The 25,118-nt window shown below is 39.0% G+C and overlaps 1 protein-coding gene across 1 annotated transcript in view; it reads left to right on the top strand.

Moving 5' to 3' along the window:
- LOC137464559 (transient receptor potential cation channel subfamily M member 6-like) overlaps nt 1-19,969 on the top strand; it is a 31,259-nt gene extending 11,290 nt beyond the window's left edge. The window contains exons 8-14 of the mRNA XM_068175969.1: nt 8,153-8,218; nt 10,641-10,927; nt 11,184-11,266; nt 11,780-11,985; nt 13,886-13,937; nt 18,291-18,397; nt 19,297-19,969. Of these exons, the coding sequence (XP_068032070.1) occupies nt 8,153-8,218; nt 10,641-10,927; nt 11,184-11,266; nt 11,780-11,985; nt 13,886-13,937; nt 18,291-18,397; nt 19,297-19,418 (923 nt within the window). The 3' untranslated portion in view covers nt 19,419-19,969. The remainder of the gene's footprint in view (nt 1-8,152; nt 8,219-10,640; nt 10,928-11,183; nt 11,267-11,779; nt 11,986-13,885; nt 13,938-18,290; nt 18,398-19,296) is intronic.
- The last annotated feature ends 5,149 nt before the right edge of the window (nt 19,970-25,118 follow it).

Here is a 25,118-nt window from a genome sequence, read left to right as displayed (position 1 = left end):
CTCCTAGTTCTAGGAGGTCCTTATTTTACATCTAGGTCCTTATTTTACCTCTCTCTTCCCCTTCCTGATAACCCAGTCATTGTGAAGACAAATCCATAAATATTTGATTGGCTCTCTGAAATTTTGAAGGTGTTTGCCTGAGAAATATGCTGCAAGTTAGGGAGATATAATAAAGTTACTGATGTTTTTTGGCAAGAAACCTGAATGAAGGAACAGTACTCTGTGCACGGGAAGTCTGGATATTCCTGTCATACCTTGCTAAATCTCCAGGTGCTTCTAATCCTGACAAGACAGACAATGAAGGCAGATGGGGTCAAGGCATCTCATCAGCGCAGTGTGTGTGTTGCTGTACTGGAGTTGGCAGGACCAGGATGCAGAAGCAGCCCTTTGTGAAAGGAGGAGGATGAGGAGGTAGCAGAAGAAGTCCTCCTAGGCAGGGTGCAAGGCGCTTCCCCAGAGAGCCTGCTTCTTTGGAAGGAGGGAATTAACAAGCAGTGTGAGATATGATGGGTTGGTATCTGGCCAGGAGGGGACGTGGCTAGGTCCTGGAGGTTATTCTGTACCAATTCACTTAATCTTCTGGTGATGGAGAAGGGGGTCCCTTCCATGTTGGGATAGCGGAATTATGCTTGTTGCCAATTTCTGTGTAGTGAGTATTCATGTCTGAATTGTTTGCCTCTCGTGTACTCTCTGTTACTAATACTGCTGCTGTTACTTTTCCTATTTCATTGCTGTTTCCAGTAAATTTACCTTATCTAAGACCATGGTCTTTAACTGTTGTGTCTCCAATCCTCTCCATTCCACAACTGGGAGGAGAGGGAGGGAAATGAGCGAGCAGTGTTTGGTCTGGAATGTTTCCCCACTGATGTGGGGAGCACCATTCCTAAACCATAACAACTTTATTTGGTGCTTCCTGTGAAACGTGAAGAGCTGAGATAACAACAGATGTGGTAAGAGTGGGTGGGAAACAAGTATTTGTTGTATTAGGTATGTCACAATGCTGTAACGTAACCCTGTATGTTTCAGTGTAGGCACTATGTGCCCATTGAAGTGCTCCTTTTCTGAGCCGGGAGAGGGATCAGGATTGCTTTGTTGCTGAACTGTGTGATATCAGCTTATGAATGATAACCTCAAGGGCAGTGATGTGTAATGATAACCTCATTTGTGATGTGTATTCAGCATTGGTCTTCTACCCTTACCTCAGGCACTGACTTTAGGAAACCATTAATTATGTCCTGGGCTGTATCAGGCACAGCATTTCCAGCTGGTCAAGGGACATGATTGTCTCTGCACTGGTGTGGTGTCACCTCGAGTTCTGTGTGCAGTTTGGGCACCACAACATAAAACAGACTTTAAGCTATTACAGAGCATCCAGAAGAGGGCCATGAGGTCTGGAGCAGAAGCCTTGTCAGGAGCTGCTGAGGTCAACAGCTATCTGTTCAAACTGGAGAAGAGGAGACTGAGGGGCGACCTCACTGCTATCTTCAGCATCCTCATGGAGGGAAGTAGAGGGGCAGGTACTGATCTCTTCACTCTTGTGACCAGTGACAAGACTCAATGAACTGGCATGAAGCTGAGTCAGAGGTTAGTTAGTCAGGTTTGGGTTGTATCTCAGGAAAAGGTTTTTCACCTGGGGAGTGTTTGGGCACTGGAACAGGCTCTCCAGGGAAGCGGTCATAGCACCAAGCCTGACAGAGTTCACAAAGGATTTGGCGCACAGTGTGACTCTCAGGCACAGGGCCAGGAGTTGATGATCCTTATGGGTCTGCTTCCTGGTGGGTCCCTTAGCGTATTCTATGATTCTGTTTTTCTGTAATAATTGTACCCAGCCTGTGAGCAAAACAGGGAAGGATTATTTCCCCCAGCTTTTCACTCCTTTTTCTTTATTGAGGCCTGTTACAACAGCTTTGGAGGATTTTAAATTCCCTTTGAATATTAAGGAAATCATGCTTTTGTTGCTAAGTCTGCCAGGTCTCTTCAGTGCAGTCTTACCCTAATTAGAAAAAGGGATTCTTAGGATGGTCTTTCAGAGATCTGCCCTGAGGGTGGATAGTCATGATTGGCCTGTAATGTGGGAGAAAATGGGCCGGCTTTTGAAGGATTATTCTGCTCCAATGGCTTGGAAGTTCACCCCTGAACAACTACAGGAAAAGTGGAAGAATATTTGAAAGAAAATTGCTGTGGCAGCTCCAGAGAAACACAAAGATCTGCAATGTGCAGGGCCCTGGTTACTATTTATCAGACTGCTCTCAATACTAGACTGCACCCTCAGCAGGGAAGAAGAGGCAAGCAGAACAACAGGCACTGTGGCCACTCAAACTGCAACTGAACCACAGGAACAACCTATGCTGGTACCATTTGCTCCTATACAGAAGAAGAAATTCTGCCCAAGCAAGTTTGCATACTGAAGAGGAAGTACGGCCCTCAGAACAGGAAACAGGACCAGAGAAAATCACCCCTTAGGTGAGCTGCAAGGTATGTGAAAAATTGTCAGCCACCAATGAGGAGAGTCCCTGCTGACCTGGCAGCTCTGACATTGGGATATCACAGCCCATGATATGAAACTGTATGGTAGTGCAACCAATCAACTGGGATCCCACCTCCCAGGATGTGGGCATTGACAAAGGGATTGAGAATAGGACAGAAACTCTCAGAGGCAACTCCTGTCAAATGTGAGGGAATGGTGACAACCTAGCTCTGGCAGTATGAAGATCATCTTTTTTTCCTCCCTACTGGCCTGCATCTTGGCTGTGGAAAGGTCTCTCTGCAGGGCCTCCCTGCCATTGAGGGAATCAACTGCTCCTTCCATTTTTTTATCATCTGTGAATTTGCCTAGTAGCCCATCAAGCAAGCTAAAGAAGAAATTTTCCATGCCTTACCAGTATGGACCAGAGTCTTTGCTACTGGGAGCAAGTGCCCCTCTGCTCAAGAGAGGGTACACACCACAAGGCAACCTGGGGTTTTTTGTGTGTGACCATGGAGAGGACATGAGGAAGTGGGGTGGAAAACCCACCTCTGCCCTAGAAGTACTTGAGTTGAAAGGAAGAACAACCACCAAATGTCACTCTGGTTTTCAATGAGCAAGTCCTTAGACAGAATAGGAGGGCTGACGTTACTTTTAATCCTCTTGCAGGGACCTTGAGCTTGTATTTACAAGAAGTGAACAGTGGCTACTTTGACCAGAATTAGAGGGGTCCTTCCTCCAGCCAAGTCCTTCCTCCTCCAGGGGAAAGGGACAATCAGATCTATTGGATTGTGGGAATTTTATGGCTTGGCTCATCAGACTAACAAGAGTATTGGGCTTTAGTTGACCCCAGAATATGATGTACCCTGATGCCATCAAGGTATGTAGATGCAGAATCCATCTCTATTCCTGGGGTGACTGGGGGATCCCAACATATGACTGTACTGGCAGCTGAAGTGACCCTGACTGGGAAAGAATGGCAAACACCCCCCATTGTGACTGGCCCAGAGGCCCTGTGTATCCTGGGCGCAGATTACCTCAGGAGAGGATATTTCAGCAATCCAAAAATCAGGGTTTGGGAGAGCTGTAGAGACAGAGTAAGTTAGGCAACTGAACACCTTGCCTGGTCTCTCAGAGGACCCCTCTGCTGTGAGGTGGTTGAGGATTGAAGAAGAATAGGTATTGATGGCTACCACAACAGTGCAGTATCGGCAATATTACACCAACCAGGACTCCTTGACCCCATCCATGAGGTGATTCATGAACTGGAGAGTCAGAGAGTGGCCAACAAGTCTTGCTCACTCTTTTATGACCCTTGTGTGGCTAGTGTGTAAGTCCAGTGGAGAGTGGAGACTGACAATAGTCTGTCAGTGGCCTGAAGGAAGTCACACCACCACTGAGTGCTACTGTACCAGACATGGTGGAACTTCAGTATGAACCGGAGTCCAAGGCAGCAGAGTGGTGCCACCATCAACACTGCAAATGTGTTTTTCTCTATTCCTTTAGCAGCAGAGTGCAGGTCACCGTTTGCTTTCACCTGGAGGGACGTCCAGTACACCTGGAACCAGCTGCCCAAGAGGTGAAAATACAGCCACAGTATTTCTTTTGGACTGATCCAGACTGCTCTGGAAAAGGGAGAGGCTCCAGAACATTTGCAATACATGAATGACATCAACTTGTGAGACAACACAGCAGAGGAAGCTTTTCAGAAAGGGGAGAAGATAGTACAAATCATCCTGAAGGCCAGTCCTGCCATAAATCAAAGTAAGGTTTAGAGACCTGTGTCAGACGTTCAGTTTTCAGAAGTAAAATGGCAGGATGGACATAGACAGATTCCAATGGACATAGCCAGCAAAGTAGCAGCTATGTCCCCACCAACCAGCAACAGGGACATACAGGCTGTCCTACACAGTGTGACTTTTTGGCGAATGAATAATCCGGATTAGAGTCAGATTGTGAATTCTCTCTCCATTCTGACTCAGAAGAATAATGATTTTAAATGGAATCCTGAACAACAGCAAGTTTTGAACAAATTAAACAGGATATTAATTTGTAGCAGTAGCCCCTGGGTCAGTTAGGACTGGAAAAGATATGAAATCTGTGCTGTACACTGCAGATAGGGAGAATGGTCCTTCCCAGAGTCTCTGACAAAACGTACCCATGGAGGCTTGAGGATGATCCCTGCAGATCAGGAATACAAAGGACTCAAGGCCTGCTACACTTCAACTGAAAGAGATCCTGGCAGCTTATGAAGGGTTTTGAGCTACTTCCAAAGTGATGGGCACCAAAGCACAGCTCCTCCTGGCACCCTGACTGCCAGGACTGGGCAGGATGTTCAAAGGGAAAGTTCCTGCCACACATTATGCCACTGATGACACATGGAGTAAGTAGATTGCTCTGATCACACAACAAGCTTCAATAGGAAATCCCAATCACCCAGGGATCTTGGAAGTCATCACAAACTGGCTCTAAGATGAAAATATTGGAATATCATTGGTAGCAGAGGAGAGAAAGGTGACTTGTGCTGAGGAGGACCCAGCATATAATCAGCTACCAGAAAATGAAAAGTGATATGCTCTCTTCACTGATGCTTCCTGCTGTATTGGAGGGACACATCAAAAATGGGAAGCTGCTGTACTGAAGTCCCATGTAGCAAGTTGCAGAAACTATTGAGCAACAAGATGGATCAAGTCAGGTTGCGGAGCTGAAAGACATCTAGCTGGCTTTTGATATCACTGAATGAGAGAAATGGCCAGTGCTCTACCTCTGCTTGTGGATGACAGTAAATGCTCTGTAGGTGTGGCTTGAGCAGTGAAAAAAGATAAATAGGCAGTGCAGAGGTAAACCCATGTGGGCTGCTGAGCTCTGGAAAGACACCACTGCCTATGTAGGGAAGCTGGCTGTAAGAGCACATCATATAGACGCACACACACCCAGGAGCTGGGCTGCTGAAGAACGTCCCAACAATGGACAGGTGGATTGGGCTGTTGAGCTTAAAGTGTCTTGGGTGGATCTGGGCTGGCAGCATAAGGGTGAATTATTTCTGGCTCACTGGGCTCAGACACCTCAGGTCATCAGGGAAGAGATGCAACATACAGATGAGCTCGTGGGAGAGGGGTGGACTTAACCATGGACACTATTAACCATGGACATTATTTATAACTGTGAAATGTGCTGAAATGAAAAGAGGGTAAAGCCTCTGTGGTATGGAGGATGATGGTTAAAATATAAGTATGGAGAGGCCTGGCAGATCGATTGTATTTCAACTGTGCCAAGGCAAGCTCTAGGTACATACAATGAAAAAAACACTGGATGTCAGAGATGCACCCCATGCCTCACCCAGCTGCCCAGAACACTGTCTTGGCAGCCCTGAAAGAGGTCAGTCAGACAATAGGACCCATTCAAAAATAGCTTCATAGAACCCTGGGTCAGAGAGCACAGTATTGAAGTGGGTATCATGTTCCCTGTCATGCACCAGCCTCTAGGAATGTTGAACAATAAAATGGATTGCTAAAAACCAAATTGGTGGGACCTTCAAATATTGGGATCTACATTTAGCAAAACCTCCTAGTTAGTTAACACTAGCAGCTCCACCAATCAAGCTCAATCAAAAGCTTCATGTACTGTAGAAGGAGATAAAGCCTATGGTGCATATAAGGAATATGTTTGGGAAGTCAGTTTGGATTCGTCCTGTCTCAAACAAAGGCAAACCCACCCATTGGATTATATTTGCTCCATGACCTGATTGCTCTTGTGGAGAAATGCAGATGAATGGGGAAACACAATGTATACCTGAAGGGGATTCAATTTTTGCATGAGAACAGTCTGTAGTGTCAAACTGTGTGTGTATTTTTGGTTGCTGAATGACACTGGCATTGTGTGCCAGAACTGCCATGGCCAGTGAGCATGGACTGCTCCAGATACACTGGTCATGAGCTCGTGATGCAGCTTGCAACCACCTGACAGCACACCAGCTCTCCTGCTCTGGAAGACATCTAGGAGAGAGAACCCACAGCCATGGACTCAATGAGCTCTACAGATATCTTGGAGGGATGGCCATTGATTATGGACATGATACCAGTGCTTATGTACATATACATCTCTATCTATATATATGTATGTAGTTGGAAGGTGTATGGTCATGAATGACATGGTACAGAAGTGTGTATCTGACTATTTTTGGCAAGTGCTTGGAGTTCTGTGGAATCCTACTATTTGTCTCAACTAAGGAAAAGGTGTAGGTGATACAGATTAGCTAATCTGTGTTGAATTATTTTGACAAAAATTTAGGCACTTTTGGTTATCCCGAGTGCTTTCTGACTTTTAGCTAACAATCACCATGCATGTGAGAATAGAACTGAAGTCTACAGTCCTACAGTGCCAGTCTGCCACAAGTCTTTAATTCTCTCTTTAATTCTCCACTGACTAAAATAGTTTCATTATTTGTTCCCCAAGAATGTAGGAGACTTCCTTCTCCAGTTTGCTTTGGCACGGCATTGAATCAACCAAACCTAATTTGCCTGGGTTGAAAAATGGAGTGTAGACCTAATTTCATGGTTTCTGCCTATCAAGAAGTACCTTACTAAAGCAGCTCACCTCCTGCATTTCCTTCCGGTTGTTTTGGGGTTTGGTTTTGGTTGATTTGTTAGTTGGTTGTTTTTTTCAATCTGATTTTTTGTCACCAGTTGGTTCTCACTCATCTCCACTGAAAACTCTCTCTTTTAGAATGCACATCTCCAGAGTCTTGCAGATGTTTACATCTAACCTGGCCCTAAATGGACAAGTGGTATAGCTGAGGCCTGAGGCAGTTGTGTTTGGGTTGTTGAAGGATGTTTGGTTTCTTAAAAGAGGAAATGTGAAGAATTTATCTCCATTTCCTAGGGTATATTAACTTCTGAAATGTCTAAAGGAGACCTGGACTGTCAGCTGTCATTATAAATTACACTGAAGTTAATCCTGTAGAAGAGACTGAAGCCTGTTGAAGCCTGTGTGAGAGTAATGATTGAAATTGGAATTTGAGTTATTCTTCCAGATGCAAAGCTTTAATGCTAACTGAGTTTCTGGCATCTTTCTGTCCTGTTTCAGGCTAGGACAGGGCTAACTACTTGCAGAAGCCAACCAAGGGCCTGTCTAGGACCCAGAGGTTGTTCTCTATCACTGTCAGGTCATTGCCAAGGCCTGGGGAGAAGGGAATCTCTTCTGGGGAGGAGGGGTCCCTTCTGGATGAAGGTAGTGTTGTCTTTTCTGTTGTCAGGGGTTTTCCATGTGAATTGTTCAATTTTTGTGACCCTTGCCATCAGTTTATTGTTGCTTTTCATTTCCTTATCTCGCTGCTGTTTCCAGCAAACCGTTCTTATCTCAGCCCACGATCTTTTCCTTTTGTGCCTCCACTTCTCCTCTCCAGCCTTGACAAAAAGAAGGACAGGGGGTTGAGGAGGAGAGAGAGAAGGTGCATGGTTTGACATGTTTCAGTGGGAACACCAAGATGGGGAATATCATTCCTGAAACACAACAGTGTGCAAAGGAGAATTGTGGTCTGGGTAAAACAAATTTTGATCAGAAGTGACACAGTATCACTCTGCTGCCTCCTCCTTGGCTTTGTACATTTCACTAAAGTGCAGCCAAGCATCTTTGAAACTTAGCCAGCTTATTTATTCAATCTAGCAGTGAAATCTATGTTCTTTGCAGCTGTTGAAAGAAACAACTTAATGAGACTTGCTCAGACCATACCATTTACACCAGTCCAACTTTTTGGTGAGTACCAACTTCTTGCTTATGTTTTGCTTTATAAATAGTTGGTGATCTTTTAAATTAATAGATCTTTAAAAAACTGTGTTTGAGAAATTGTCATGGAATTATTTCAACAGTTCTTATTTTCTGAAAGAGACAAAATAGTTTAGAATTGTAGTTGTGCAGTAGTTTAGGGACTTCTGGAGGTCACCTTGTCCAACTCCTTCCATGGTCAATTCAGATCAGATTGCTGAGGCAGTGTCAAATTGCATTTTGATTATGTCTATAGAGACTCCTCATTTTCATTGGGCAACCTCTTCCATTGTTTGATTGACTAATAATGAATCCAGGGTTTCTGCCTGTATTTGTTGAGGTTTCCCTTTCTGTAGCTTGTATCTGTTATTATTCATGCGATTGCTGTCAACCTCAGAGGTGAGCATAACTCCATCTTTTATGTATCCATCCTTAGGATAGCCGAGGACAGCCAGAAGTTTCCCCTTAACCTTGATAACTTTGTTCTTTCTGTTTCTCTTTCACACACACTGACACAAACACAGATACATATGTAAATCTATGTATAGGATATGCTATCAAGAAGAAAACCAGGTAGTAATTTATAAAGCATTATCCCTTTATCTGGCACAGAAAACTTTTAGTGTCTTTAGTGTCAAGTAAAAAAATCTTTGCTATAACTGAAGAGTGGAAGAGCATAATCCATAAATTTTTGGGAAGAGTTCTGAAAATAGTGTGCAGTGTTGGCTTACAGCAGCAGAAGGTCTGCCTCTAGACTCTTGATATCTAGGTGCTGCCTTCTCAACTGGTAGAATATTTTGTCTCACAGCAACTAATTGCTGATACTTGCAGCATCATAGGATTTCTTGTGACCTTATTACTGTAAGTAATTAAAATAGCCATGGCCATATTAAGCATTCTAATCTTTGAAGCTCCTAGGAAATACCTTTCTAGGTATTAAACTGTCAAAAGGTAATATTAAGATTTAATGTAAGATTAAAAAATGTGTCTAGTTATACTGTCTTTATTTGTCTGTCTGTCTTTTATGTAAGATACTGACTTTTCCAGTTGCTTTATTTTAAATTAGAATGTGCTTAAATTGCTGGATTCAACAGCATCTGCATTTGTGCTAATTGGTGAAAAGCAAGCTCAAGAGTGGGGAGGAAATCTACTAGTCTGAATCTAGTTTGTAATTGCTTATGACGGTCTTTGTCATTTTGGCAATTTAGTTACCTTGTAACACTTGCCTGCAAAAACCTGTTTCTTATGAATTAATATTACAAATAATGTGAGTTGTAGGAAAGAAAGACAGATTAAAAAAAAAATCAGTCCACTTTGCTGTTAGTTTACAAATGGTGGCAACAGAAAAGTGCTGTTGATTCTGCTGCAAGAGAGGAACACCGCTGCAAATCTCCAGGGGGAAAGAGAGTGCAACTGGGTTAAAGCTCACTAGGTTTTACTTGCAGAAAAAATGTTACTAGCAGGAGCAGAACACCTTAAACATTTCCTCATTGCATATAACATTGTAATTTCTAGGGAAAAAAAATAATATTAGTTTAAAATACCAAAACTGTAAGCTTCCTGATAATTTGCTTTAGCTTGTTTTCCTGAAAATGTCTTTTTTAATCTAATTTCCCTGACTCATCACATCATGGCCAAGTCACAACTTTTGAAACAAACTCAGCTCTCTGTGGCACAAGGTGGCACTCTTGACTACCGCCAATATTGTATCAACTACAAAATTAAATCCCTTTAATCTTTAATACTAAATAACTATTACAAACTGTTTGCCTTGTTGTCATTATTTTCCCCTTAGATTTATTTTTAACTATTATTTTAAACTATTATTTTACCTGTTTTTAGACTAAGATTTGAATTCAGATGTTCTGCTCCTGCAGGTTTGTTTGTGCGTTTGTTCCTTTTTGGAGTTTACTTTATGAAACACAAAATTAAAAGAAAAATTCAGGGAGTGTTCCACAGATTATGATTAACTGAAGTCTTACTAGAAATTCCCCTTCCACGTAAGTGCATAAAGAGAGGGAATTACACATGGGAAATTTAGAGTTGAATATAAAAATGGTGACCCTTTAAAAATAAGTCATTTTAAATGAGTGTTACAGACTAGAGTATCAGTGAGATTTGTTTGTGTGGAAGAATCCAGGAGGTCTTGAATTTATCTTTGTTTTGAGGCTTAATACAAGCTCTTTGGACCACCTATTATCATAGTAGAAGAATGAATGTACTAAATAGTGTAAGTTTAGGCTGGGGAAGTTTTCAGACAGATGAACAATTATGATAAAAGGCTCTCTTTTTAAAGAAGTGTGGCTTAGAAAGGTGTGTAAAGAGGTATGTTATTTAAAGACACCAAAAGAAAATGCTGTTCTGTCATGTTTCTGCCAATGACTTTTGCTAACAAAACTTCTTTTTATTGAAGCTGGAGAAGAAGTGACAGTCTACCAGCTAGAAGAGAGTTCACCTATGAATCTTGATAAAAGCATGTCTTCCTGGTCCCAGTGCGGCAGAACTGCAATGATCCAAGTCCTGTCACGGGAAGAGATGGATGGGGGTCTGCGGAGGGCCATGAAAGTCATTTGTACTTGGTCTGAGAGTGATGCATTAAAGTTGGGACAAGTATTTATTGTGAAGTCTTTCCTGCCAGAGGTGGTTCAAGCTTGGCAAAAGATCTTTCACCATGGCACAGTATTACATCTCTGTCTAAGGGTGAGTTCAGACCTGAAGGAACACTGACTGGCCTAGTTTGATGTTAGACTGCTTACTTGTTAATGTCTCCAACAAAGTTGACACGTGTTTTGATGTTATCTTTTGGAAAGAAAAAATGTTTTGAGGAAGTTGTATATCCCATTTGTAAAAAATAGATAATCAGGGTATGTGTGTGTTTGTTTAGTTTTTTTGACAAAATCATGACACCTTTCTTCATGAAAACGAAGTGGTGTTTATAACATTATCTTTTTTTCAGGAGATTCAACAGCAAAGGGTTGCCCAGAAGTTAATCTACACCTTCAACCAAGTGAAGCCTCATACTATTCCCTATACTCCAAGGTAAATTCAATGTCTTCAGGTACCAGGTGAAAGAGGTTTCGCTTTTCAGCCTCCTTTTCTGTTGTGGGTTGCAATGATAATGCAGTGGCAATGATAAAGTCTAAGGATAGTAAACAAACTTTTAGGAGGAAAGGTAGGAAGCTTTGAAGCTTGTCTTTATAGTTACATGTAGTGGAAAAATAGACATTCTGTTCCGTAGACTTAAGCAAGAACTGCCTTTTACATAATTAACTAAAACAATTTGATGTAGCTCATTTACAGTGCACTAGGGTAAATCAGATTATGTTTTTTGTTCATAAGGTATACTTTCTGATTAGGTGCTTTGTTTCTGAGAGTTGTCAGACCAAGAAAGCCTTTGTTCTCTCTATTGCTAGTACCTACATACTGTTGTTGAAAATGCTCCAGCCAAAGAAGACATGTCCTCCTTTTTGGTAGGCTTGCTCTTGATGGCTGCTGACTGTGAGGATGCTTATTACCTTGCCAGCTGCTGACAGACAGTATTTATATTTACAGGTTCCTGGAAGTTTTCCTCATCTACTGCCATTCAGCAAAGCAGTGGTTGACCATTGAGAAGTACATGACCGGTGAATTTCGAAAATACAACAACAACAATGGAGATGAGATTACTCCCATCAGCTTGCTGGAAGAGCTGATGCTGGCCTTCTCTCACTGGACCTACATCTACACCCGTGGGGAGCTCCTGGTCCTGGATATGCAAGGTGACTGCTAGCGTAGGATTGCTATTTGAAACCAGATGAAAAGCAATCATCTCAAAAGAGAATTTAGTACTGAGGGCCAAATTCTCACTTAGATGAGAAAATGCAAAGCTCAAAAAACCTCTGGATATGTTATGTGATGCTGATAAATGAGAATCCACAGAAACTGTCTAGGTTAATGTAGGTGTAATGGGAAAATAATATTGCTTCAAATGCTTCCAGGCTGAAAGACCAAAAGAGCAGTTAGATAAACTGCAGGAATATTTCATCCAGCTCCAAAAAAGCCACTCCACAATCAAGGTATTTTAATTTTTCATAAGATGTATAAATAATACAGAGATTCTAATGTACTCATGTACATATGCACACAATGTGTATGTAAATGTCAAAATGGGTGAACTACCTGCATTGTTTTATTGTTCATATTAATAAATCTGTATGCAGTTTAAATAAGCTGTAAGCCTAAATGCCATTCACAAAGTCTAGTGACTCCTTTAAAGAGCATGTGATCATTTTACTGTACATATGTAAGTGGGAAGATGGCATATTTTGAGGAGATAAAACAGTTGACAATGTTCAGAGGAACATCACCCATCAAAGAGTATAAACAATATCAGTTTTCATTTCTGTCAAGGGAAAAGTCTATGGGTAGCCAGAGACTTAACATATTTATATTTTACAGCACCCAGAAGCTGTAAGTTACAAAGAAGACATACTTATTATGCAAAATAAGCCTATAATTCCATCCTTGCCTTGATTTGCTTTAGCTGTACATAAAAAAAAAAAAGAAACGGTACGGAAAGAATAAGTGTGTCTCTGCCATAGCCTATGAGAATTTGTATGAAATTTGCTCAGGTTTATTACATAACTCTCACAGTTCCAGAGCAACTGTGTTGGCTTAAAAATGGAGAATTTAAACATCCGTATAAATTTCAGTTTTCATCTTAAACAAACTGAGATCAGCTCTAGTTTTTGCCTCGTGTTTAGTTCTCTAAACCTGGAACTGAGGAAAAGTGCAAGGGTTGCTCTCCTTGGAGTTCTACTAGGATGAATCTAGATAACAATTTACTATTTAATACCATGGCCATCTCCACATACACATATATGTATATACACATTTTGCCTAATTTACATCAACTGAAATGGCCTATATTTCAATCTGGGGGTATTTCAGCGACATTATGCTGTCTGCAGAATCTTTATTTTTGTTGCAGAACATAAAATTAATATGTTGAAATAAAAATAATTGCATTTCACATGGTTATATGACCATAGATTTTTCATTAGTGTAAATGCTCAGCGATTTTGTCAGATTCAAGAAAAGATGGCTTTCGTAAAGGTAGTATACTTAATCAATTTGGTGAAAAGTGCAACATAGGTATCAGCATTCAGGTATCATTTCTTTAATATGCTTCCTTGGCCACCCAAATGGAGAAAGGGATAACAGATGCAAATATTTGCACATCATGAAGTTGCGGCTTCTTGTGTTTGTTACCTTGAAGAGAATGTGTGTCTCTGAAAGTAGCTCTATTGATATTGGTAAGATCCATATGTGATTAGTACCTTTACTCCAAGTAAAATAAGAATATTTTGGTTGGTCACATTTTAGTTAGTTGAGCTTCAATATAATATTTATGGCATTTTCATACACTTTCCATCTACATATAAATTGGCCTCAAAGCAGCTGAAGACAGAACTGTAGTAAGAACTGTAACTGTAACTGTATTACAAGTACTTTACACATTTTTATACTCATAGCATTTTCATTCTAGCTCATGACTACTTTAACTATGACACTTTATGATACACCAAGAAAACGGTTAATTTCATTTTTTGTTAAGTGCCAGGGTATGAAATCATGACTACCTTCCTTTGTAACACACACAATGTTTATTTGTTGTAGGTGTTGGGGAAAACCTTACAGATCCATCTGTGATTAAACCTGAAGACAAAAAGTAGGTTTCTTTCTGTTGAAATTATCATTCATTTCAGATATTCTGCCAACAGTCTGTATATTTAGGATGGTTTTCTGTATTTTGTGGGGGAGGATTTAATTTTTTTTTTCACATGGTGTTTGGGTTAAACAACAGTATGATGCCAATGGAGAGACTGCATCTTCTCCTGTGCTTTGGAGGACTCTGTGTCCCAGCTCTCAACATGTGGTAAGAGGTGTATGAAAGGTGGGAGAGTCTGCGCTGCTGTGCTGGGAGCAATCTCTTCACAGAGTTGTATGAAAGATTTGAATGTGGCAGTCCAGTTTCCCCTGACTTTTTCTAGGAGTATACAGGGCCACAATAGCTTAAGAGGATGAAGAGAAGGCCTGGCTCTTTAACCTCTCCAATAGGCTTTACTGCTGCACTTAAGCATGCAGCATGACTTCAGAGATGTGATATGAAGATGGTAAATCATGAATGAAAACGTACAAAAACTGGATAGATTAGACACACAGAAATAGCAGTCTGCCTTTGTAAATCTAATTTCAGGATCAGAACTACCTGTTCTGATGGCTGTTCTCCCATTCTGTGGCCTTGCTCTTGAATGGCATTTCCTGTAGTAAGAGCAGAAGCAGTGGTGCTGATGACTGCTCTCACAGCTCTCCTACTCTCCTTAAACCCACAAACCTCTCCAGATCTGTCCTGACATCCCTGCCCCTCCACTGTCTGATGTTCATCTTGACTGCCCCTTGCTCAGTCCATGCCATTTGATTGAAGGGAAGTCTCATGTTTGCAAGATAGGAAGACGCAAATGTAAACAATGTAATATAATAAAAAGGGCAACTAACTATAGAAATGTCAGATGAATTGCCTACAACTTGGAAATCTAAGTTAATTTTGTAAGCAAGTTCTTAGTTCTGGGACCATAATTCATATTTCAAAAAGATAAGTAATAGACAACTATCTTAATGCTTAATTATGACTGTAGGTGTATTGAATGCACCGCTACAGTACAAATAAAATTTATTTTTGAAACAACAAAGATATGAGAGCAAAGATATGCTGAGCACTTCTCAATGACAAAGTCTTTGCCCTAATTTGGCCATAGGTTCATGTCAGAAGCACATAGATAGCTCAAGTTAGAGATGCAGAGAGGTCAATCATGTAGTTGTTCTCAAGATTTTAGCAAATACTTTTAAGGTACAGATGTATGAAATTCTGATTTGCTACTGTTCAAATAGATTTTTTACATCAGCGGTCACATAAACAATAAACAGTTATTGCTGTAAACAGTAGAGAGGCACTGACCAAAGTAATTCACAAGTCAGCTTATCCTCTTTAAAATAAGGAAAATATTTATCTACATTATTACCATGAAATTTATTTTTATTAGTGTTCTCTATTATTTTTGCTATGAAATAATTTTGTTAAATTGATTGATAAAATCTGATCATACAGATCTTATTTTTAGAACTTTTTGTTGTTTATCATCTGCAAAACAGTTAGTCTTAGTTAGAGAGCAAGTGTTGATTAATGAATCAAACGCAGCTTGATTTCCTTATATTCAGGGAAATCTTCAGAACAGCAATTAGTGAAACTATATTGTTTGATTCAGGATTCTAAAGGAATAAGGCAGTGAAACTCTGGTGTTTTCTGTAAGAAGATACCCAATTCTAAGAAATACCTTCTGAAAGAGTAATAAGAATCACAATGCAAAAGCGCTGTCTTTGCTTTAACCTTTATTTGCTCACAGAAGAAACATTTCTGACAGAGGCAAGAAGTGTTTTAAATTTTCATTTGTAAGTAAGATACTTAGATAAGATCAAAACCTGTCTCAAAACATACTTTGAGCTCATGTTCTCTTGAAAACCTAGGATAAAATAGATGGCACCTGACTTGTGGGGCTGTTTGAAATTTTAGCTTTACTTATAGTTAAATTGTTTATGTCAGGCTCTTTTAACTCCATCAGTTTATTGGCTCATGTCATTATCCTGTCATGTGTCATGTAAGTCTTTTATTTCACGCATCCCATATCGTGTTTTGGAAAGGACTTTACAATGGCAAAGTGTGACCTCCAGATCCATGATAGTGCTTTATGTCTTGGTTTTATAGCCAGATTAAGATAAACATAATAGATCTGTTGGAAAGTATGCCTAATGTTGTGACAGCTCAGACAGATCCTGAGCTGGTGCAAGCAGTGTAAGATCTGGCCACATGCACTGTATGGAATGTATGAAGTGATAAAATGGTACAGGTATGACATTCACAAGAAGATTTCCTTTAAAACAGATGTAATTGAGGCACAGCAACAGGGTTTAACACCGTCCTTGCAGACTTCTGCCCTGCCCAAACATTGAGAAGCATTGCCTCAAGAGCAATACTCTGGGTGTTTTTTGTAACATGTACTGCTTGGCAAGGCCAAAACAAAGTTAATGAGAGTAAAGTTTTCAGGGATATTAGGTGCACATTCAGAGATGAGGGAAAGTGTTCTGAGTTTCAGACTGAAAAGAACTGATACATTCACAGAATATCTTTTTCCAATAGTTTGATATTATCACTGCCTGAAAGATTTTTCCTGTTTTTTTGTTTGTTTGTTTTTGTTTGTTTGTTTTGTTTGGGTTTTTTTTTGTAATTTTTTTTTGGTTGTTTTTTTAATTGAAATGTTTCTTTCTGGTGCTACCTACTGACAACGCAGAGAAAAAAATTCAACATTCTTCTCCTTCAATCTTTTTTCTTCATGTTAAACTACCTCATAATCTTTACATGTTATAGTTTCTAGGCTGATGATCATTTCCAATTTATCCCCAGATTCCTTGAAATAGTTTTCCAATTTAAATGCAGTATTCCTCATGAACCATTGTCGATACTGAGGAGAGAAGAAAGGTTACTTCATATATATTACAGAGAGTATACCTTTTTATCTCAGTATGAGAAGATATCATTCTGTCTTACTTGCTTCCCCTTGCTCAGAGTAATGGTTAGATTAGAGGAAGTATCAGAGTTGTTGCGTGGTGTTGAAATTAGCAAAGTCTTCCTAATTTCCTATACCTGCTCAAGCAAATACTTAGGTACATTCTATTTCTATGGCATTTCATCAGATTTCAGAAAAGGATAGAAATGGCTATATTGCATCATGTCATTTAAAGTTATTTAAATATGGACCTTGATTGATAATTCACTTCTTCCCTTGTTTGACATATTAATTTGCATTACGAGATGATTAGATGAATCCTTCACAGGATCCAGGAGACACATATTCTCCAGGCTCTGCAAGAAATTAGAAAGATACTAGATTTTGTATAGTAGTTTCGGCTAATCATTGCTGCTGTCTTGTGTGAAAGGGAAAAGTTTCATGTTTGAATACTGCTTTCCTTAGAGAGAATATAGTTTTGTCAGTGTGAATTACAGATACATTTGATACAATTAAAATATTTTTCTAAAGCTTCTCAGAGCTGTAATTGATTTCAGAATTGGAAATGTGCTGTTTCCACTCTGCATATCATTAAAATAAAATACTAGCATTTGTAAAGTTTCTCTGGAAGTGTTTCTTGTGTGCGGTGTTCCATAGTGTCTAGACTGTCAAATTCTTGAGAGTAAAGGTGCAGCTATACTAAAATACAGGATAGCTTTCAGACTACCTTAAGAATCTGTTGTAATGGTGTGGTACTTCTAATACAGGTGTGGATATAGGTGGTTTCTGTTTGTAACTGTGGCAGTTTCTTTCACAATATGCAACATACTTCCACAAATGGATCCCCTAGTAGCACTGATGAATTGGTCAGATAACAGACACATGCAAATGAGCACAGGATGAAGACAATAAATTTTAAAACCTTGCTTGTCAGCAGCATACTGTGGGTTTTGGGGTTTTAATTTTTTTTTTTTCATTTTTTCTATGCTGCATGTTTTTGTGGATAGGGTTCTTCTAGACATTGCATTTCTGGTTTTAATTGAAGAGAAAACAATCCCTTGTTAGCTCTGTTTTGTTCTCACATGCCCACCATCAAAACTGGAACCCGACTACTTGCTTGGGAATGAGTGGTGGCTACAGCAGAATCACACAGATTATGGCAAACGTCATCAAAGTGTCACTGTGCCCAGATTTCCTTTGAGCTTTTTAGCAAGGACCGAAGGGTCTGTCCTGTCTGCCTTTAGAGGAAAAGAAAAGCAGTGTGGGATATATGTAGGCTAATATTTTACTGGAACTGACAGTTTTCTTGTCTCATATCTAAGAAACTTGCAATATGTATTAACCTTTGGTTGTCTTGATAAAAAGGGCTAGCTGATTTTTAAAAAATTAAAAATGGCATCATCTCTGTCCCCTATAATTGCTTCATTTTAGATCCACTGATTTTTTAAGAATATTTCTTTTAGGTCTGGAAAGATGGTATTTGGACCAGCAAACCTAGGAGAAGATGCAATAAGAAACTTCATTGCAAAGCATCGTTGTAATTCTTGCTGCAGAAAGCTGAAACTTCCCAGTACGTGAAGTAAAGATTAATTTTTAATCTATGTATAACTTTACAAGTGCAACAAAGTAAGGGCCTCAATATGCTATAAAGACAAGAACTGAAATTCTATTGAGCTGAAAGACTCTGGTAGGCATAGTCTTCCTGTGCAGAGGCAGATATGAGAATACTGCTCTTTTGCTTAACATCCATGTAAGAGTGGGAGCTCATCAGCCTGATGGCATTCAGCTTGAAAGCTTCTTCCCATTGATTTTTTCCCTTTCTTTGCTAAATGGGAACCTATTTTTCCAGGGTCATCACTACAGATAACATCTGCAATAATTTTTAGAATAAAAAAAAAGTAACAATAGAAAATTTGCAATGCATTAGCTGGGGAAAAACTCACTGGAGGTCTTCTGGCCCTGCTGCAGCCCCTACTTATGCTTATTTGGATTGCCTGTTGTTCACATTATATTTGGTAAAATGTGCTTCTGTTTGACGTGTGGCAGATTTTAAAGATTGAAAGCCAAAATAGATTGCTTTCTGGATGACTTTTCAGCCACCAATTTTTTTTTTTTTCTGTAGAGGAAGCTCCTTTCCTTCATTGCCTACATGGAGTAAAAATTGCTGTTTGATTCTGAAACAGAAACTGCAGTGTTATTGGCTTGATTTTTGTCTGTGGCAGCTGGAGATAATAGAGGGAAAGTCAGCTGAATGAATACAGTCAGGGAAGGTTCATTCATACAGGCTTACACCACTGAGATTCTCAGAACACTGAACCCCCTGGTTCTTATTTGCCTTGCTTCAGATTTTCTTCCTCCTGAAAACACCAAACAAACTGCTATGAGTTATTGGGTTGAGCACTGTTTGAGCTGTTTGTGCTTTTTGAACATTTACTTGGCTGCATTATTGAATTTGTTTTCTTGCCCTAGATTTGAGAAGAAGTGACTACACATTGGAAACTGCTGGTCCAGCCTTTGGAATAGAAATGGAAACAAGCACTGAAGAAGCTGATGATGTAGATGAGCCTTCTGAGTGTGATACACAGATGTGAAGCAGAGTGTCCATGTGTTTGCATGCTTCAAAACCTGTCATTAATCACTGCCAAGGGTTTGTCCAAAATCACAAAATACAGGTGACTGAGGGCAGCATCTGTCTGCCCTAGCTAGACCCTATAGACAAGGAATGAAAAAAATTAGCTTTATTTACTCCCCTTCCATGCTCTTGTGCTGGCCTTTATCATACAGAGTAATGAATCACCAGGAGCAGGTTACCCCTTACCTGGATGAACTCTCCCATCAGTGCTGTTTTTGATAATGTGGATCACAGTTCCAAGTTATGCTTTCTTAGGAAAATGACTGTGACGAGTTTATTTCCAAGTGGTAGTAATTTTTGTTTCTCTTTCTGCTCTTTAGTAAATAACTGAATGTCTACACAAGCAAATAATTCATTTTCAGTCAGAGCCCACTCAGCCCCATGCTCACTTCTCTTCAGCATAAAAGGCTTTTCAGGAAATTGCAGAAATACTACTTTCTGTGTATTATTGATTTTGATGCAGAGATAAACCAAGAATAAATGAACCAAGTAATGAAGTTTTGGTTTAAACAGTAGTCATGTCAGAATGAAAAATTTTGTAGGAACTTTGTCTTCAATTCTTTTCACATACCAAGAAAAAGTTGCACAATAAAGCAGCAGATTACTGTACCCACAAGCATCGATTTTTCTCATTTTGAGTTGAAGTAGAATATTCTGTGGTATTTAATACAAACATTTTGAATATAATTTGACGTTTGGGACTTGCCTGTCTTTATAATATTTTAGCTTCTGAATGTTTTAAAGCTGCAATTGGAAGAAAGATTTCAGAAGTCACAAAGAATAGTATGTTCCTTTTGGTATTTAACTTGTTGTCAATGTCAGGTTGAATGTAGGAGTGTTTAACAGAAGTGCAATTATATTAGGCAGCATCCACATTTGTTTCTGTTGATGCCCTCTGATTACAGCTGAAGTTCAGAAAACAGAAAAATCAATTTGTGCAATATGATTTTTGTAGAGTAAAGACTGAAAAGAAGTTTTCAGCAGAAGTATTTCTACTGCAACTGGTGTTCTAATACAGGTTAACCATTAAAAACAACTTTGTACTTTGGTGCTGAGTAAAAAACCCTAATGTTTAAATGTCAGTCATTAGAAAAAAAAATCATATTTCCACTATTGTTAACAGTAAATTTTAACGTGCAAGGGGGCTTTTTATTGTGATCTGTGATTAATTTGGTTTATTTAGTAAGTGTCTCCATATACATAGGAAGTTAAGTGTCCCCAGTTTTTATATTGATTATTATATTGATGTTGAAGTAATCAGCATTGTAAACAGTCACTGAAGTAATCATCTACACAATGTTTAGCTCAGATGATTTCAGCTTCTTAGAGCATTTAGAAGAGGTTCTTATTGTTTGGGGTTTTTTTTAACATAATTTGATAGAACCCCCACATATTTTTCCCCATCACATTATACTTCTAATTTTGAAAAATGTATAGTTTCCTTTGGCTCTTCTTTTTGGAAGCAAGTCAATATATCAGAAAACATAGCTTGTCTGTGAAAGAGGTAGTTTGATTGCATCTCTGCAGACTGAGGATGAATTTTGGTCCATATGCCTATAAGGTAGTAATTCTGCTTCCTGAGTTATCATTTTAAAATCTGACTTTAGTGAGATATGTGCTTACATGAATACATATATACTTTAAAGAAAGATCTTTCTCTCAAGGATCTCTAACTGCTTGTCTGCCTTTAAATTCAGTTAAGTTAAATGACACATAGATATGTCTTTAAAGTCACAGACAATGTAATCATGCCCTGATAGTGTTGTTTTCCTGAAATGTTGCCATAAATTTAGAACACATATATATTATGCACAAAAAATAAACTCTAGGTGAGGCTGGGCCTGAGCACCTTTCATTTCCTTACAAGTTTTGAAGATATCCACAAATCATTCTTCAGATGACTTTTCTTGGCAATGCTCCTATTGCCTGCATGAGTGGGTAGCTCCTGCATTCATAGCAACATTTGTGAGAATTCTTATGATGTAGAGCTACCTCAGGTAGATTAATCTTATTCCTTCATGTCAGTATCTGTCAAGGTAAATACTATATTACAGTATGAAATTGGGGATCCTTGCAAGATACTAATCTGTGTTAAAATGTAGTTTATTTAATTTTGTAGCTATTTAATTTTGTTCAGCAAGAAATATAAAGTGGATGAAACAAGAAGGAAGCATTTCAAATTGTTCCACTGTATATTTTTATTCTTGAACTAATTTTTCCAAGCATGGAGACATTAATTTGAAGAAGTCTAGTAATTCTGCTGGACTCACCTTTCCTTTTGCATTTTTGGGAGTGCTGATTCACATTTTACTAAACTGTAAATTTAAGTGTATAATTAAAGACCTTCCTCCCCTCCCTTTTATAGTTCAGTAATAAATTATCTTGAAAATAATTAAAGAAATATATTTATTACTAAAAATTCTGTACCTTTTTAAAATTGTCTTTTGACTTCTAAATACTGACCTTGGATTGAAACACATGCCTACTGAAGACATGAAAATATCCCCAACAGCCTTTTAAGGGGACAGCAGGAAGCCCCACTCACACTAAAATTTGGGTTCATGTGTAATGAAAGCTGTGGAAGTAAGGTTCTTTTACCAACTGCTTGACAACTAGAGAGGAAGAGGAAATCAAGTGTGTCAAACCAAACCATAGAAGTTTCTGATTATTAGCATCAATATTTGTTTATGCTGAAAAGCATATACAGGGATTTCTTTTATAATTCTGATGGGTTCAGAAAAAAAAGCCCTGTTTACTTTGTTCAAATAAGTCAGGCAGTAAAGTTTGAAAAGAACAAAACAAAACAAAAAATCCAACAGAGTATTTATAAGCTCACTTTTTAATATGAGCTTAAAAGAAGCTTACTTAGGAATTCAGTTGGGATTATCCACAGCAAAATGTTTTTTTGGCATCTGCTGCATTGGAGATGTAGCTTGAACATATGAAAAATATTCAGAAATTGAAAACCCCATACTCAGGAAAGGATTTTTTTCTCTTATTCATAGTTGTGGTGTATTTGGGGTTATTAATTTATTGTTAGTGCAATAAAATCAAAAGGGATATTACACTTGTATTTTCTAGAAATGGACTTGTATTTGTTGTAGTTTTGTCAGTCTATTTCATATTATTTCTAAAGAATAAAAGAACACTTTCATAATGTTTCTGTTCTTGATAGGTGTAAAATGAAATAACATTTCTGAGCACTAAGGGAAACAGGTGCGAGTAACATAAAAAGAATAATGCAGTTAATTTTATCTTTAATCTCAAAGTAATAAACATCTATTCTATATTTATCATGTGGTTTCCAGCTCCTCTTTTGTTTTAGTTCTGCAGTAGTATTAGTTTCTATTATTGTAGTCAATATACTTACAGCAAGAATACTTCTACATCGGTCTCATAAGCCAAAATTTAATTTACAGAAGAAGTAGGTATTTTAATTTACTTATTAGTTGTTCAAGTAAAATCTGGAGTTATCTTATTTTTAGTTGAGATATGTACTCAATTCTTAGAAAACTTGGTAAATTTAATCACTGCTGCAGATTTTAGAAATATAGATATCATTACTTTAATACAAAAGTCTTATTTTTTACTGTAATTTTAGTTCTCTGATATGAAAAGCCTGTATAGCCACAAGTGTAAACAAGGAGCTGACATAAATGAATAGTGCTCAATTATCAAATCTGCTACCTTTTATATCTGTTTTCTGTTCTTAGGATACTGATGCCAGTCACTTTTTGATGAAAAATTGTTCCCAGAGATAAAGAAAAAACCTGTCTGGATTGACCTGGGCCTTCTCATCAACTTGTGGTCACACCAGAGTAGTCAATGCTTCCATTATTGCTAGATCATTTGCAAGATCTGTTATGCTTTTCAGGTTTTTTTTACTGTCTTTGTTGGCTTATCCTGGAAGAGAGTTTGATCTCCCAGTTCATGGTAACTACTCCTGGGGAAGAAAAATTTCAGACTAAAACTAGGCAAAAACTATTTTCCTCTTTGATATTGAAGAGCATGTAAAGTTATAGTGCTCTGTCCATTTGCCTCCACAGCATTGGTTCTGTTTGCAGAACAGAAAACAAACCAGTGCTTTAAAATACCCTAGGTACCTTTAGATGTTAATATTCAGTCATGATAATGCACTTAAGGTTCAAGAAAAAAAAATCAGAGAAAAGGTCTGCAGGAAAGGAGTAACTTCGTTGCCTAAAGGTAGTCTGGCTGTGTTCTTTGTGTCAAAGATTTAGGTAAATGGCTAAACCCTTTCCTTTCTCAGGTTGCTATTGAAAATAATATGATTTAGGTGACACTTTGCAGGCAGCCCAACCTATGCATGACTGGCAGAAGGGAGGAGGAGATGAAAGAGGAGGAGGAGAGAGACAAGGAAGAGTAGGGGAGGCTGAGGTTCAGAGATCAGTCTGACTTCTGTGTCCTTCTCCTGCTGTTTTTCCCGACTGAACTCTTGTCCCACAGAGATACTGCCAATGTCATCTTGTTTCTGTGGTCTGCAGCATGAGGCAGTAATATGTACTAAAATGCATTTACACAGTGTAGTCAGGGTGGCCTGGTTTCAACAGGTGTCTCACATGATGATGAAAAAAGAGATGCTTCTCCTCAGCTGACCCCTGCTATGACATTTGAAGTGTTAATGTGCCCTCTGAAAACATCTGAGCAGGAAACAGTCAGGTCAGCAACTGATAAGGAGAGCAAGGGGGGTCCAGGGTGGTCAGCTACGAATGGCCACATGTTCCTCCTGTTCTACTAAATGGATATAAGGCTGGCCTCAAGTGACCGTAAGGAAATGTGGTCTGGATTAACTTCAGATGACCTCTGCACATTAAAGGAGCCCAAGCTGACCCTCAATGATTACTTGGTGTAGCTAATTGGAATTAATTAATTGATATCAGATGACACATCTGCAGGTTAATTTGTTCTGTATAGGACTCCAAACAACTTGTTGAATGAAAACGAGGACCAGTGTGACCCCGGGAAATTTACAGTGTGTAAAGCTAACCCCCAGGCATTGACTTCAGATGGCCCTAAGCAGATCACCAGCTATCATATTGTCCCAAGTTGACCTCTTTTATCTAATTTGCTAGCATCTTAATCTTAGCTGAGGTCAACATTTGAGCCTTGGGCTCAAAAATGAAGCCAACTGGACCTTACAGTGGCTCCCATAAGTTATTTAAATTCACGGTTACTTGAATTGACCTGTGCCATGACTGTGAGAGTTGACTTTGTATGACCCTGCAGTAAGAGCTGCATCTTTAATTGAACTCAGATGACCTCAGACAGGAGTTAAAGACTGTGATTGACCTATTGGCACCAAAAGAGGGGTTGAAGTCAAATGAGAAACCAAACATTTAATTGGATCTGAGGTTTACCTGAATGACTTCTGGGCACTGAGCAAAGGCTGCACTGATTTCTTGTATATATTTTCTTGTATATACTGTATATATCTTGTATATATTTCATGATTTCTTGTATATATTATTGTCTCTGAGTTTAACCTGAGATGACCCCTGATGAGGCAGTGGGAATGAGCTGACCTTCAATGCCCTTTGTGCTGCTAATTACATTTCTCATTGACCTCAGATGGTCCTTGTAGAGCAAATGACACCCAGGACAATACTTGGCTTTTTGACTAAAAACTAGAATCACAGATCCT

This window comes from Anomalospiza imberbis, chromosome Z, assembly GCF_031753505.1.
Source record: "Anomalospiza imberbis isolate Cuckoo-Finch-1a 21T00152 chromosome Z, ASM3175350v1, whole genome shotgun sequence".
Lineage (NCBI taxonomy): Eukaryota > Metazoa > Chordata > Aves > Passeriformes > Viduidae > Anomalospiza > Anomalospiza imberbis.
This window is presented reverse-complemented; position numbering and strand designations above follow the sequence as displayed.